The sequence below is a fragment of the Aythya fuligula genome, chromosome 1 (assembly GCF_009819795.1).
Source record: "Aythya fuligula isolate bAytFul2 chromosome 1, bAytFul2.pri, whole genome shotgun sequence".
NCBI lineage: Eukaryota > Metazoa > Chordata > Aves > Anseriformes > Anatidae > Aythya > Aythya fuligula.
This window is the reverse complement of record NC_045559.1, coordinates 205,485,602-205,497,281: the sequence shown is the minus strand read 5'-3', so window position 1 is coordinate 205,497,281 and position 11,680 is coordinate 205,485,602. Positions and strand designations below refer to the sequence as shown.

At 51.6% G+C, this 11,680-nt stretch overlaps 2 protein-coding genes across 3 annotated transcripts; one reads left to right on the top strand and one right to left on the bottom strand.

Moving 5' to 3' along the window:
• Positions 1 to 86: 86 nt before the first annotated feature.
• LOC116501002 (cytochrome c oxidase assembly factor 4 homolog, mitochondrial) lies at positions 87 to 1,443 on the top strand. 2 transcript variants are annotated; one of them, XM_032206370.1, is made up of 2 exons: positions 87 to 141; positions 948 to 1,443. In XM_032206370.1, exon 2 carries the CDS (start codon positions 955 to 957, stop codon positions 1,222 to 1,224), a length of 270 nt encoding a protein of 89 aa, XP_032062261.1. In that variant the 5' UTR covers positions 87 to 141; positions 948 to 954; the 3' UTR covers positions 1,225 to 1,443. The 2 variants fall into 2 exon arrangements, with proteins under 2 accessions (XP_032062261.1, XP_032062253.1); XM_032206362.1 differs by having other exon boundaries at positions 108 to 141; positions 934 to 1,443.
• A 2,441-nt stretch (positions 1,444 to 3,884) lies between these two features.
• Positions 3,885 to 11,340, bottom strand: MRPL48 (mitochondrial ribosomal protein L48). The gene is made up of 8 exons (XM_032194326.1): positions 11,137 to 11,340; positions 10,242 to 10,294; positions 9,846 to 9,883; positions 8,823 to 8,908; positions 7,929 to 8,101; positions 6,329 to 6,431; positions 5,424 to 5,513; positions 3,885 to 4,140 (listed from the first exon to the last, which is right to left on the bottom strand). The coding sequence occupies exons 1-8, from the start codon at positions 11,155 to 11,157 to the stop codon at positions 4,066 to 4,068; spliced, it is 639 nt and encodes a 212-aa protein (XP_032050217.1). The 5' UTR covers positions 11,158 to 11,340; the 3' UTR covers positions 3,885 to 4,065.
• Between the last annotated feature and the right edge of the window lie 340 nt (positions 11,341 to 11,680).

Sequence of the window (11,680 nt, the reverse complement as noted above, 5' to 3'; positions counted from 1 at the left end):
AGCCCCCGCGCGGCGGAAGCGGGGCTGCGCCGTCCAATCAGCGCGCGGCCACCGCCCCCCTCTTCCCCTCGCCGGCGGAGCCCCGCCCACGGCGCGGGAACCCGGAAGCGGGACTTAAAGGGGCCGCGCCGCGCTGCTCGGGTGCGGGGGGCACCCATGGGTGCATGGGGGGGGGGGGAAAAAAGGAGCTCGGGGGGAATAAGGGGGTGCTGAGCACCCATGGAGAGTGCATGGGTGGCCTGGGAGGTGCTGGGAAGCCATGGGTGTAAGGGGGAGGGTGCTGGGCACCCATGGGTGAATGGTGGGTGCTGAGCACCCATGGGTGCCCTGGGGGGTGCTGGGCACCCATGGGTGCATTATGGGTGCTGAGTGCCCTTTGGGGGTGTATGGGGGGTGCTGGGTGGCCTAGGGGTGCTGGGCACCCACGTGAGGAAAAGGGGAGTGCTGGGTGCCCTGGGGGGGTTCTGGGCACCCATAGGTGCATGGGGGGTTCTGGGTACCCTAGGGGGTGCCATGTGGGAGTGCTCAGCACCCATGGGTGCCCTGGGGGGTGCTGGATACCCTAGGTGGTGCACAGGGAGGTGCTGGGCACTCATGGGTACGCTAGGGGGTGCTGGGTGCCCTGGGGGCTGCTGGGCACCCATGGGTGCATGGGGGGTGCTGGGTACCCTGGGGAGTGCTGGGTGCCCTAGGTAGTGCACAGGGAGGTGCTGGGTGCCCTGGGGGGTGCTGGGCACCCATGGGTGCATGGGGGATGCTGGGTGCTCTGAGATGTGCATGGGGGGTGCTCAGCACCCCTGGGGATACAGGGGCTGCTGGGTGCCCTGGGGGGTGCTGAGCACCCATAGGCGGGGGGTGGCAAGGTGCTGGGTGAGCGCCCCCAAAATTTAGGGGAGGCAGCACCCCAATGACCCCCACCCCCTTCACCCCAAGCCCATCTCCAGCAGCGGGGCGATGGCGAAGCCCGGACACTCCTGGAACCGCCGCAGGTCCAAAAAGGAGGAAGAAGAGGAAGAGGAGGAAGGCGAGGACCCCGTGGACGCGATGATTGCGCGGACGGGCTGCACGGCGCAGCACTGGGCGCTGCAGGAGTGCATGGCTGAGCAGCGCGACTGGCGGCGCTGCCAGCCCCACGTCCAGGCCTTTCGGGACTGTATGGCCCAGCGGCAGCGCCCGCGCCCCCAAGACCCCGAGCAGCCCCAACGCTCACCCCCAGGGGACTGAGACCCCCCCCAGGGGCTAAAATCCCCCCTTGGGATCCCCTCCCGGGCACCAGCACTACCTCCGGATGAGGCGCCCCAAAGACGGGGGCTGTGCTAAATCATATATATCTGATTTTTCTATTTTTTGCTATGTTCTACCTGTTTTTTGTTCAGCGGGTTGCTGGCGTGGTTAAATCCGTGTTTAATTTGGGGCCAGGAAATTAAATTTTGATGTGGTTCATCCTCCCGGCTCGCGTCGTTCTGCACAGCTCGGGTGTGGAAGAGGTCATGGCGCTGTGGTGATGCAGGGCTGAAACTGGGGGTGTGATACAGATTTATAAAATCCCCGAATTATTGGGGTTGGAGAAGTCCTCCAGGACCATCAGGTCCAAAAACCCACCACCACCAATGTCCCCACCAAGCCCTGTCCCCAAGCACCACATCCAACCTCTCCTTGAACACCCCCAGGGACGGGGACTCCCCCAGCTCCCTGGGCAACCCGTCCCAAGGCCTGACCGCTCTTGCTGAGCAGAAATGTCTCCTCATTGCCAACCTGAGCCTCCCCTGGCACAACTCGAGGCCGTTCCCTCTGCTCCTGGCCCTGGTTCCCTGTGAGCAGAGGCCGCTCCCCAGCTCCCCACCCTTTCCTTTCAGGCAGTTGCAGAGAGCAATAAGCTCTGCCCTGAGCCTCCTCTTCTCCAGCCCAAACCCCCCCAGGTCCCTCAGCCACTCCTCACAGGACTTTTACTCAAAGATTTTCTCAAAGCATTCGCTTTGGGGGCGCTGGCGATGAGGCATCCCAAAATGGCGGGCTCACACCAGGCCATGTGGGAGTTTGGCGCTGCCCTGCTGTGGATTTCCCTCCCCTGCGCCTTCCTGAAGCTGTTCCTGGTGGCAATAACCTCGTGTCCTGTGGGACAGGGATTTGGGGGTTGCTACTTTTTGGGAAGCCCCAAGAGGGAAGGGGTTGGGGGCTCTTATGGGGCCACAAGCCTTCCCTCAGTCCTCATAGCACAGGAGTATGAGGTGGGATGCCTCAGCCCCACAGAGCACCACCTCGAGGCCCAAAATCTGTAAAAATCGACTCAAATCTTCCCCTATTATGTTGAAAGGGGAGTGTGCCCCCAGCTTTGGCCCCGGGGGAGCTTTTCAGGGAGGGGGCTGCAGAGTGGCTGCATTTCAGCAGCCCAAACCCCAAAACTGGGGGAAGTTTTTCAGTCCTGGTCAGGAAACCTTAGTGAAGCCAGTCAGCTGAAGGCAGGAGGGCACTGCCTGGATCTGCTGCTGGAGATTTCTGTAAGGAAATGGTTCATTTCCCAGTGAAATGTCAAAAAATATATATTTTCCTAACTTCCTCTTAGTATCCATCAAATCAAGGGCTCAGACTTGGTTGTAATTTACCCGAAAGATGACACAATCAGATCTCATCTCAGCCTAATTAAAAAAAAAGCCTTCACCACTGGCTTTCGGAATTAGAAATACAAGGAAAGGAGCAAAAACCTCACTGCTGGGACCTGTTTGCGGGCTCTGGGTTTTATAGGATGGCAAAACGCAGCCAAATTCGGGACAAACCTCGGTCCTGCATCTTGGTGGATTGCAGCGGCGTGGCTGGGCTGATCAGTATTCCTGTGGGGGCGCAGAGCCGTCGGGCTGTGGCTCTGCAACCAGCTCGGAATCAATTCCCTGCCTTTCCAGCTGCTGCAGGGCTGAGATCCTCAGCACCGGGAAAAGCAGCCTGATTTTCACAAGCGCGCTCATTGTAACAGGGGGGCTGAGCTTACGGGTCTGTTTTTGAGGTGAACTTGGCCTAATTCTGCCTCACAACAGCAGCACGACTCCCCGAATACACCAGAAGGTTCCCTTGCACAAAACAAACACGAGAAGGGATCAAATTCAGATTTTACTTGCCCCCCCTGCCCAAGCATGGATAAGAGGCACCATCCTGGGAAATTCCCCAACCCGCTTTGCATTTGGTCCTTCCAAGGCAGGCTGATTTCTCCCCTTCCAAACGGCTGTGGTAAAAAAGGAGACTGACTTCAGAGATCCAAGGGGAAACGCGTCCTTTAGGGCCGTGAAAGGCAAATCAGAAACGGAGGAGGGATTTTGCATACAGCTCCAACCTTCCTGCCTCTGCCCTCCGAGGCTTTGTGCCGTTAAGCAGCGATTGTTCAGCTGCTCAGGGATGATCGCCCCCAGCCCTCCCAGGGCTCTGAGGCTCCATTCATGTTGGCAAAGCTCTGATTTAAGCAGCTGTCCGAGAATAACACCATGTTCCAGCCTTCAGCTGCAGAACAGAGCAGGATGGGCCCTTCTGCATCAGTAGCATCTGGGAGAATTTGCTTGCAGCGATGAGAGAGAGTGTCTGCAGGAGGCTGTTGGGGCTGGGAGGACGTAGCAAAGTCCCTGCTGGCTGCCACCTTTCCCAGACTGGTAAAAAACAACCGGTTCTCCAATTCTGGATCTCTGAGTCTTGAAGTTTAAGCCCTCGATTCTAAATTTGGGCAGAGATTTGCCTCAGCAGGCAGCGCAGGTGAGCGTAATGACCTAGCGCTTTCTCCAGGGTGCAACCTGCAGAAACGCTCACAAAATAGAAGCAAAACATGCAGAAAAAGCAGAATTGAGGAAAGTAAAATTTCACCATGGACCCTCTTCCCCCAAAAAGAAAAAAAAAACAGGCAGTTATAAACACATTTATTTCTCTTTATTAAGACGAGATGCTTGACAACAGTGGAAATTTCTTTTAAGTCACAAATTTATCAACACGGCGCTCATAAAGCCACCTTCTGGAGGCTTGAGCAGCTGAAGAGGAGAAAAATGATGTTCTCAGGGTGGCTCTGATATGGACGGAGTGTTCTTCCTCCTCTCAGCTCATCTGCGCTAGCAGCTCCTCGAGTTCGGGTCGGGCCTTCAATCGGCTCTTGAAGTCAGCTTCGGTGTGCTGTGGAGGGAGGTGAAAAAACAAGCAAGTCAAGGTCACCTCGAGTGCTTTTTTTCAAGTCAAATGGAAGGTAAACCCTCTCCTAAAGGGAATCAAAGAGTAAAAGGAAAGACAAAGACGAGGCAAGCAGCAGGCCGCGCATCATCACCGTGTGGCCGCTCTGCAGTTCAGCTGTGTCGGCTCCTCCTCACCCAGAGACCTGCTGCAGTGCTGAGGGAGCGACCAGCTGGGGTTTAGAGCATTTACCACACCAAATTTTGGGGTGTAAAGACCACACAGTAAAGAGAAAACTGGGGCAAGCTGTTGACCTTGTGGTAAGCACAGCTACCAAACCAAAATACGCTTTCTTCAAGAGAAAAATTCCATTTTGGAAGAGCGAGCCTTGGCATTGTGCTCAAGAAGTCAGCTGAAGACATCCAGACCTGCCTCTTTCTCCTGAATTTTAGAAGAGCATCCCGAAGCTCAAATCTCTTCGTTGCCAGTCTCCTGGAGCCAGCTTGAGTCTTTCCCAAGGGCTTCCTGCCTCAGACCGCAGTGACTTTGCAAATGGCACAATGTCACGGCGCTCCCTCCAGAGACAAAGCCATCAGCCAAAATTAAAAAAAGAGAAGAAAAAAAAAGCAGTCCTAAGGCAGGGATGGGACCGTGACCAAAGCAAAGCAGATTACTGGACTCGAGAGACCTCCTCCTACATACCACTTTGCAGATATAGAAATAATTAAACATCCTACAAAGGCCAATGAAGGAAACTGTTTTCACGTTTGAATTTAGCGTGCTGCTTTCCCTTTCCTGCTGCAAAATCTGCTCCCTGAATAAAAAAACCTCCCCTTCTGCAGAAAAGAAGCAGAACCCCTTCTAGAATCCATCAAAATGGGGCACAGTGTTTGGCTTTCCCATCTCAGCTTTGCTGCCAACTGCTCCACGCGATTCCTGATCATTCCCAGACAAGTGGCTGTGGGTTCTGACTTGCAGGGAATCTGCCTGAGCGAAGGAAAATAACTGGGAACTTGCCATCCCCTACAACTCTGTGGGACTGGCTGGGAAGGCGCCTTCTGCAGCACTAATTCTAGAAGGCTAAAAGGGAAATAAAACTCTCAGCAGGTGTTAGAGGGAACAGTTTTTGATAAATCAAGTGAGGGCCTGGTTCTGGGAGATCTTGGGTATCCGTAAGTCTAGAGCAGAGCTGGTGGCCTCAGGAACAGGTCCTGTGCTTTACAAAGCAAGCTGATAGCACGCATCACACCCGCTTTGTAAACGTGGAGATGTCAGTAAATGAAACCCACCTCTTTCACTAACAGGTGGACCCCTTCAGGCTGGTTGCTCTGAATGATTTCCAGAAGTATGGGAGCAAACGTGGAGCTCAACCCGCTGACCTGGAAGAAGAAATAAAGCACTGCAGGGGCAGAACAACAAACACAGAACGGATTTGTTGTACTAACAGCACGGGAAGAGTCCACTCAGCGTGCACCTAGAGCTGGCAAGCACTTCATCACGGAAGCAGGCTCTTGTTTTGTTTCTCCCCTGTAAATGTTGTGCCTCCAGTGCCTCTCCTCTACCTGGGTGACAGCTTTCACCACTTCAGGCTCTACTGTGCTATTCGTTCTCTCAGTGGAAGCACATTTCTAGCCCCTTTTCCACGTTGCATAGATGCAAAGAGTCTTAACCGTGCACGGAAATCTTCTTTACTTCAGGTGAGACTAATAAAAAGCTGCCACGGCAAGCCTGCAAGCTCCAGCATTAGCTCACACTGACTCCCTAGAGGAAAAAGTCTGCCTCAAGGTTTGGAATGTAATTCAGCAGAGCAAGGAACACACTATGAAAGAGGCACAGAAATACTTATCTCAATTAATTGTACAAATTTAAACTGATGCTAGTGGTATTTTTACATTTCATCAAGTTTGCCCAATTGGTCCTCCTTAAAATTGAGTTTTCTACCCCTTCTATCAAGCACTCTGCATAAAACAGGTAATTTATCTGGCTGAGGCAGACAATCCAGGAATCCCTTCACTCTCTTCTACTTTCTGAGCAACCTTTAGCAAGAAATCTAATTTAGACTTCTTTGTGCTTCAGTTTATGCAAAAATTACACAAATTTGGGACTTAGCTCCTGCTGTCAGTGGATTTTGAGAGCCTGGGAGAGGAGGTGCTGTACACGGAGCGCACCACCAGGAGCCAAGCCCAGCTCGTACCTGGATAACCCTCTGGTGGGTGGTAAGGACGGCGTCCAGCTGCATTTTGGAACCTCGCTCTTCCAGGAACAGCACTTCGTTGGTTTTGGTGGGCATGGCGTAGCTGCAGGAAGCACAGGTCAGGGCTTAGGACAGGGAGAGGGGCACTGCCTCACAGGAACGAAGCAACTTCCAGCAGCAGAGAACGTGGAAGGAGATTAACTTTTCATGAGAAATTAATTATGCAAACGATGCATCTTGCAAATCAAGCCCTGGCAGAAGCCGGGGGTTTTACTGGAAGGAGATAAGGGAGAAGCTTGCAGCACTAGAGCCAGGAGAAACCTCTTTCAGCTACAAACATCAGCCCAGGAAGAGAATTTTGAATTTCTTTATCGTTGAAGGGGAGCTTTACAGCAAAAATTCTGGCTGAACCACCACACCTGCTCCTCATCTCCCACGCTACTCTGAGCACAACCTCACGACCTCCACCTGCTTCAATTTTTCACCCAGAACATTTCCTTCTCCCCCATTTTGCCTCGCCAATTGGGAGGCTTTTAAAGCACAAATCACTTCTTTCTGCCCACACTGAACTTCTCACATCAAGTCCAACCTCAGAGGGCCCAGGCACGACACAAGGCAAAGACACTTCACGTTGGAAGCGCTTTCAGTAGCCTCAGGCTGGGGGATTTCCCTGATTTTCCCTTTCAAGCACATCACCGCTGACAGAATTAGAATTTCTGCGTATCCTTCTTGATAGATACCTAGGAGTTGCTGATGTGTCACAGCTTTTAGTGCTAAAGATGTCACAGAGAGACTCCAAACAAGCAATCTGCGGGTACAGCATCTCAGATCCACGTCTGACAGTTCAGCAGAGTGGATGAACAGAAAGAAAAATGATTTTTTGATAGGTTTAACCAGCATAAAACCAGAATCACTGCTTATACTCAGAGGTGCACTTAAAGATGGACGTTTCAAATCACCACCACTAGTATTTTTCCTTCCTTACAGCAACACAGTGTTTCTCTCAGTGACTATAGAGGCACTGCAGAAGCCAAGGAGCTCTGTAATGCTCTCAGAGCTCACTCAGACCATCAGAGCTGCTATCAGGTGTAGATCTGCTTCAGGGATCTGCTGTGCAACTGAAGCATCCTTTATTAAACCACCTGCTACCGAGCTAACGGTGCAGGTAGCTCTCCCAAAACCTTCACCCTGGGTTTCCCAAGCTCACGCTGGTTTGTTTAGTACCACCTGCTTGTTGCACAATGCCTGGATAAAACACTATAAAGAAAAAAAAAAATCAGCAGCAAAAGTCAGCAATATTTATGCCTGCACCCACGTGCTTAAGCTTTTTTCTCAAAGGAATGAAGCTACATTTCCTCGAGATTTGTTCACTCAGTGCCCAAATAATTCTGTTTCAGCCTTCCATAAATAAAAACTCCACAGACAAACGAGGGAGCTAAAGGAGAACACCAGGCAGATGACATCAGATGTGGATTTGTAGGTGGGAATCGATCACAAAGATTCTCTCCCGCCCTTTACTGCAAGGTACCATCGTCTACAAGCCTCACACAGCAACGTGATGGCGAGGGATGACAGAAGCACAGAGCCACGCTCTTTATACCTTTCGCTCACTCTGATGGAGAACTGGTTGCAGAGTTTATGCACGTACTGAGCAAAATGCTCCACGAGACACATATCATAGGAAGTCATCTGGATATTGACATCTCCGTACTGGTGTTCGGTCCCAACGTTTATCTCTTTCATCTGTACTTTATCCTTTTTCCTCTTTGGAACCTGTATTAAGGAAAAAAAAACATCTTTTTTTCTGAATGCAGCTGGAAATAAAACGCATTAACCCTTGCCAATCGCAGGAGACTGCACTGCTCTCATCTGACAGAGGTTTGCTGAACACATCGCAGCCCATCTGTGCTCGCGTTCCCTAGCTATAAAACTGGGCTGACACGATCTCAGCAGATGTTCTCAAGTGGAGCAGTTCAGCTCTTGGATGGCAGAACCACAGAAGTCACACAGCAAATACGTGCCTACCATGATTGATTCCTTCCAGGAGAAGCCAAAGACGAGAAAACAAACTGCTTTTAGTTCAGCTCCTGCCTCCGAGGCAGCTCCCGGGATGAGTTATCGTTACCTCATTTTGCAAAAATTGTCTTCCTTCCAAATTTCAAGGAATGTAAGAAGTTTAAATGCAAATAAGAGTTGCTCATAACGTTCAGCAATAGTTTGGAGTTGGTTTGTCAAATTCATCATCAGGAAGATATTCCTCCCTCCCCAGCTACTCATTAATTTAAACAGGAGTGTAGTGGACAAGAGAAATTATTTCTGCAGTGCTGAACTTCATGGGTTTTAACACTTTCCACTGAGAGCTGCAGCAGTAAACTGTTACCTGCCTCCATTTTAATGTGGTTCACCAGCCACAGATTTAATAATAACATTTTAATCAGCCTGTAAAGAGACGGGTCAGTGAAAGCAAGGAGAGGAAGGGGGTTTTCATGCCTACCTCCTTTGGGAGCAGATGTTTATACTTCCCAATGCCGTGTGTAGGTCGGGATCTGTACTGTCTGTGGCAGCTCACGAGGGCACCACCTTAAAATCAAAGCAGAGCAAACACCTTTTCTCTTGAACAGCACACATCCCTTCTTTCAACAAACAGCCACGGGTGCTGCACGAGCCCAGAATCCTTTCTGGGGACAAGAATTTGTCTTTAGTTCTTTGAGGGAAGGCAAGAAGCAGACCAAGGCTTCAGCGGTCTCTACCCCACACGAGCAGCCCGTGTATCCCATCGTTGGGACAACTCACAGCTGGTTACGGTGAGCAACCAGTAAGGGAGGTAGGGATTAAAAGTGACTCAATTCCCAGGCAAGTTCTCAAGCAAACAAAACAAAAAAAAGGAGACAGGCTTGTCAGCACCAGTGGATGGTGAGGATCCTAATGAAACCTTACATCTGCCTCCTCTTACATGACAGCAGTGATGTTGTTATGATGGATCTGAGCCCGCTTAATTTTAAATCCAGCCTGTTCAAATATTCATATGCTAGGAAGCCAAATCAAAATGGCATCAGCTTTTATTTATACTTCCTTCTCCAGAGGAAAATGAAACCCTCAACAGCTTTCATTTTAATAAACGAAGCTCAGAACAGCAAAGAGAAACTGAGCACCACGGATCTAAGCCACTTGGTTACACTTTGCCTCCACGTCAAAATCAAATTCTACTTCAAATTTAAACAGAGGACTCCACCAGCTCAACAAATGTTAAAGTAGAACCTCCTGTGGGTATAACAGCAACAGGGGCTGGCTGATGCCACCCTGAACAGGAGCATCTGCTCAGCCAAGAACAGGGAAACAGGACAAGAGGTTAGGGAAAAAAAAGGTAAAGGTGGAAGCGCAACAGCACGCGCTCGGGTTATTTAACCAGCCAAAATGTGACTGAAAAAAAAAATATCAAAAGGAGATGTGAAGGCTCAAATGTGAAGTATTTGTGTAGATAAAGTTTGTCTTGCATGGGATTAATGAGAAGCCTTACCTGCAGCACACAGACGGCTTTCTCGGGGTGTTGCTGCTCTGTAGGAAACAAGATAATTATTATCTGTAGGAAACAAGATAATTGTTAAAACTCCAATCTCACACAGCTATGGAAACACTACAGGTCTGGCTGATCTCCTCAATAAAGGCTCACATCCTCAGACCCATCAGCCACGGATCAGATCCTGCAATCAGACTCTCTCCTCTTCTCATCCTAGAGGTCTTGCAGCTCCCAGATACCAGCTGAAAGTCCTCCCTCCACAATTAGAAAACTTCCCTTATCAAGAAGTATTTTTTAAAATCGTGTATGTCTTCTGACCCAGTCTGTAGCAGTGATTAAGTGTTCTTAATCCTTTATTCTGTGTTTTATGTAATAATTTGATTTCAAGCCACTCACCTGCTAAGAGCAAACACCTGCTTGAGCAGCATTCCCTTCTTCCAGCAGAGCACCTGCAGCACAGTCACAAAGCAAACGGTGAATTTTCAGCGGCACTTCCCAGAAAATACCCCTCAAAACAACTCCCCAAACCCTCTAAATCTACCAACAAACCTCCCAGCCCACCCACAGCTATTGCTCCCCAAACCGCCACCACCACCACCACACAGAGGAAAGTGATGAGGAAAGACGAGGGTGATGATGACTACAATGAGTTTCTCCTGCACCCCCTCGCCTTCCTTTGAAGGAATTGGGGTAGGAGATCGTCCTCCCTGCGGTTACAGATCCCACAACAGATCCCACAGATCCTACAACAGCCACACCACCACCCACTGGGCTCGTTCCAGCTCCACGTGGACCTGTGACAACGCAGCTCATCCATGGTGGAATAAAACAAGGAGAGTGGCTTTGCTGTCACCACAACCCCGGTGGGCTGAATGGGGCCAACACCCTCACCTTGCCACCACTGAGATATGGGGTGGGGAGATCTGTAGGGTCCCTGATGGCGGTGATGGGGCAGGGGCTGTGCTGCACCCTGTGGCACTGGGGTGGTCCCTGGGCTTCCAGGGAGGGGTGGGGGGGGCCCTACACCTCCAGACCCACCACCAGTAACAGAATCAGAGCCTGTCACAGGATCCCAGAGTCATTAGGGTTGGAAAAAAGAGCTTCAATGTCACCACCAAGCCCTGTCCCCAAGCACCACGTCCAAGCTCTCCTTGAACACCCCCAGGGACGGGGACTCCCCCACCTCCCTGGGCAACCCGTCCCAATGCCTGACAGCTCTTTCAGAGCAGAAACGTCTCCAAATTTCTCCTAATTTCCCCAAATTTCCAACCTAAACCCCCCGCCCCATTACCTTGGCCCCCGCCGCGCTCATCCCTGCGGGGCTGCGTCCGCCGCCCAAAGCGCTCCCCCCGCACCCTTCAGCCCTCGCCCCGCGTTCCGCCGCCCTTCCCTTCTCTTTTTGGGGCGTTTTAGGGCGAAACCCCGGCGGTGGGAGAGCCTTAGAGGGATGGAGGAGGGAGGATGGAGGAGGGATGGCGGCAGCGGGGCTGTGTGGGGGAAATGTCTGCTTGTGCTGACGGGGGAGGGCAGAGACCGCCATAACGGGCATTTGTTCATGTTCAGGAGCAAACAAGGGAAAAATTCCTGCAGCGTGGAAGGGAGGACACACTGTCCTTGACCCTATCTTTGTCCCTGTCTTTGTTTTTGTCCCTGTCTTTGTCCCTGTCCAAGTCCTTGTCCCCACACCACTGCCAGCGCGGCGCACCCAACCCTGCCCGCTCCCCGCTTCGCCTTGCTAACCTCCGCCCGCCTCCGCGCTCCGATTGGTCCTCCGCCTCGCTTCTTGCAGCCTGATTGGTCTTCCCTTCCCGTCTCGCTATCCGATTGGCTTTCCG

Bases quoted from the DNA above. Each gene is read 5' to 3' on its own strand.
- LOC116501002 (XM_032206370.1), top strand. From the start codon at position 955: ATGGCGAAGCCCGGACACTCCTGGAACCGCCGCAGGTCCAAAAAGGAG.
- MRPL48 (XM_032194326.1), bottom strand. From the start codon at position 11,157: ATGAGCGCGGCGGGGGCCAAG. The intron at 8,102-8,822 runs GTAGGCATGAAA...TCCTTAATACAG, and splicing joins AACATCTGCTCCCAAAGGAG to GTTCCAAAGAGGAAAAAGGA. The intron at 4,141-5,423 runs GTGGGTTTCATT...CTCCCTCCACAG, and splicing joins TCCACCTGTTAGTGAAAGAG to CACACCGAAGCTGACTTCAA.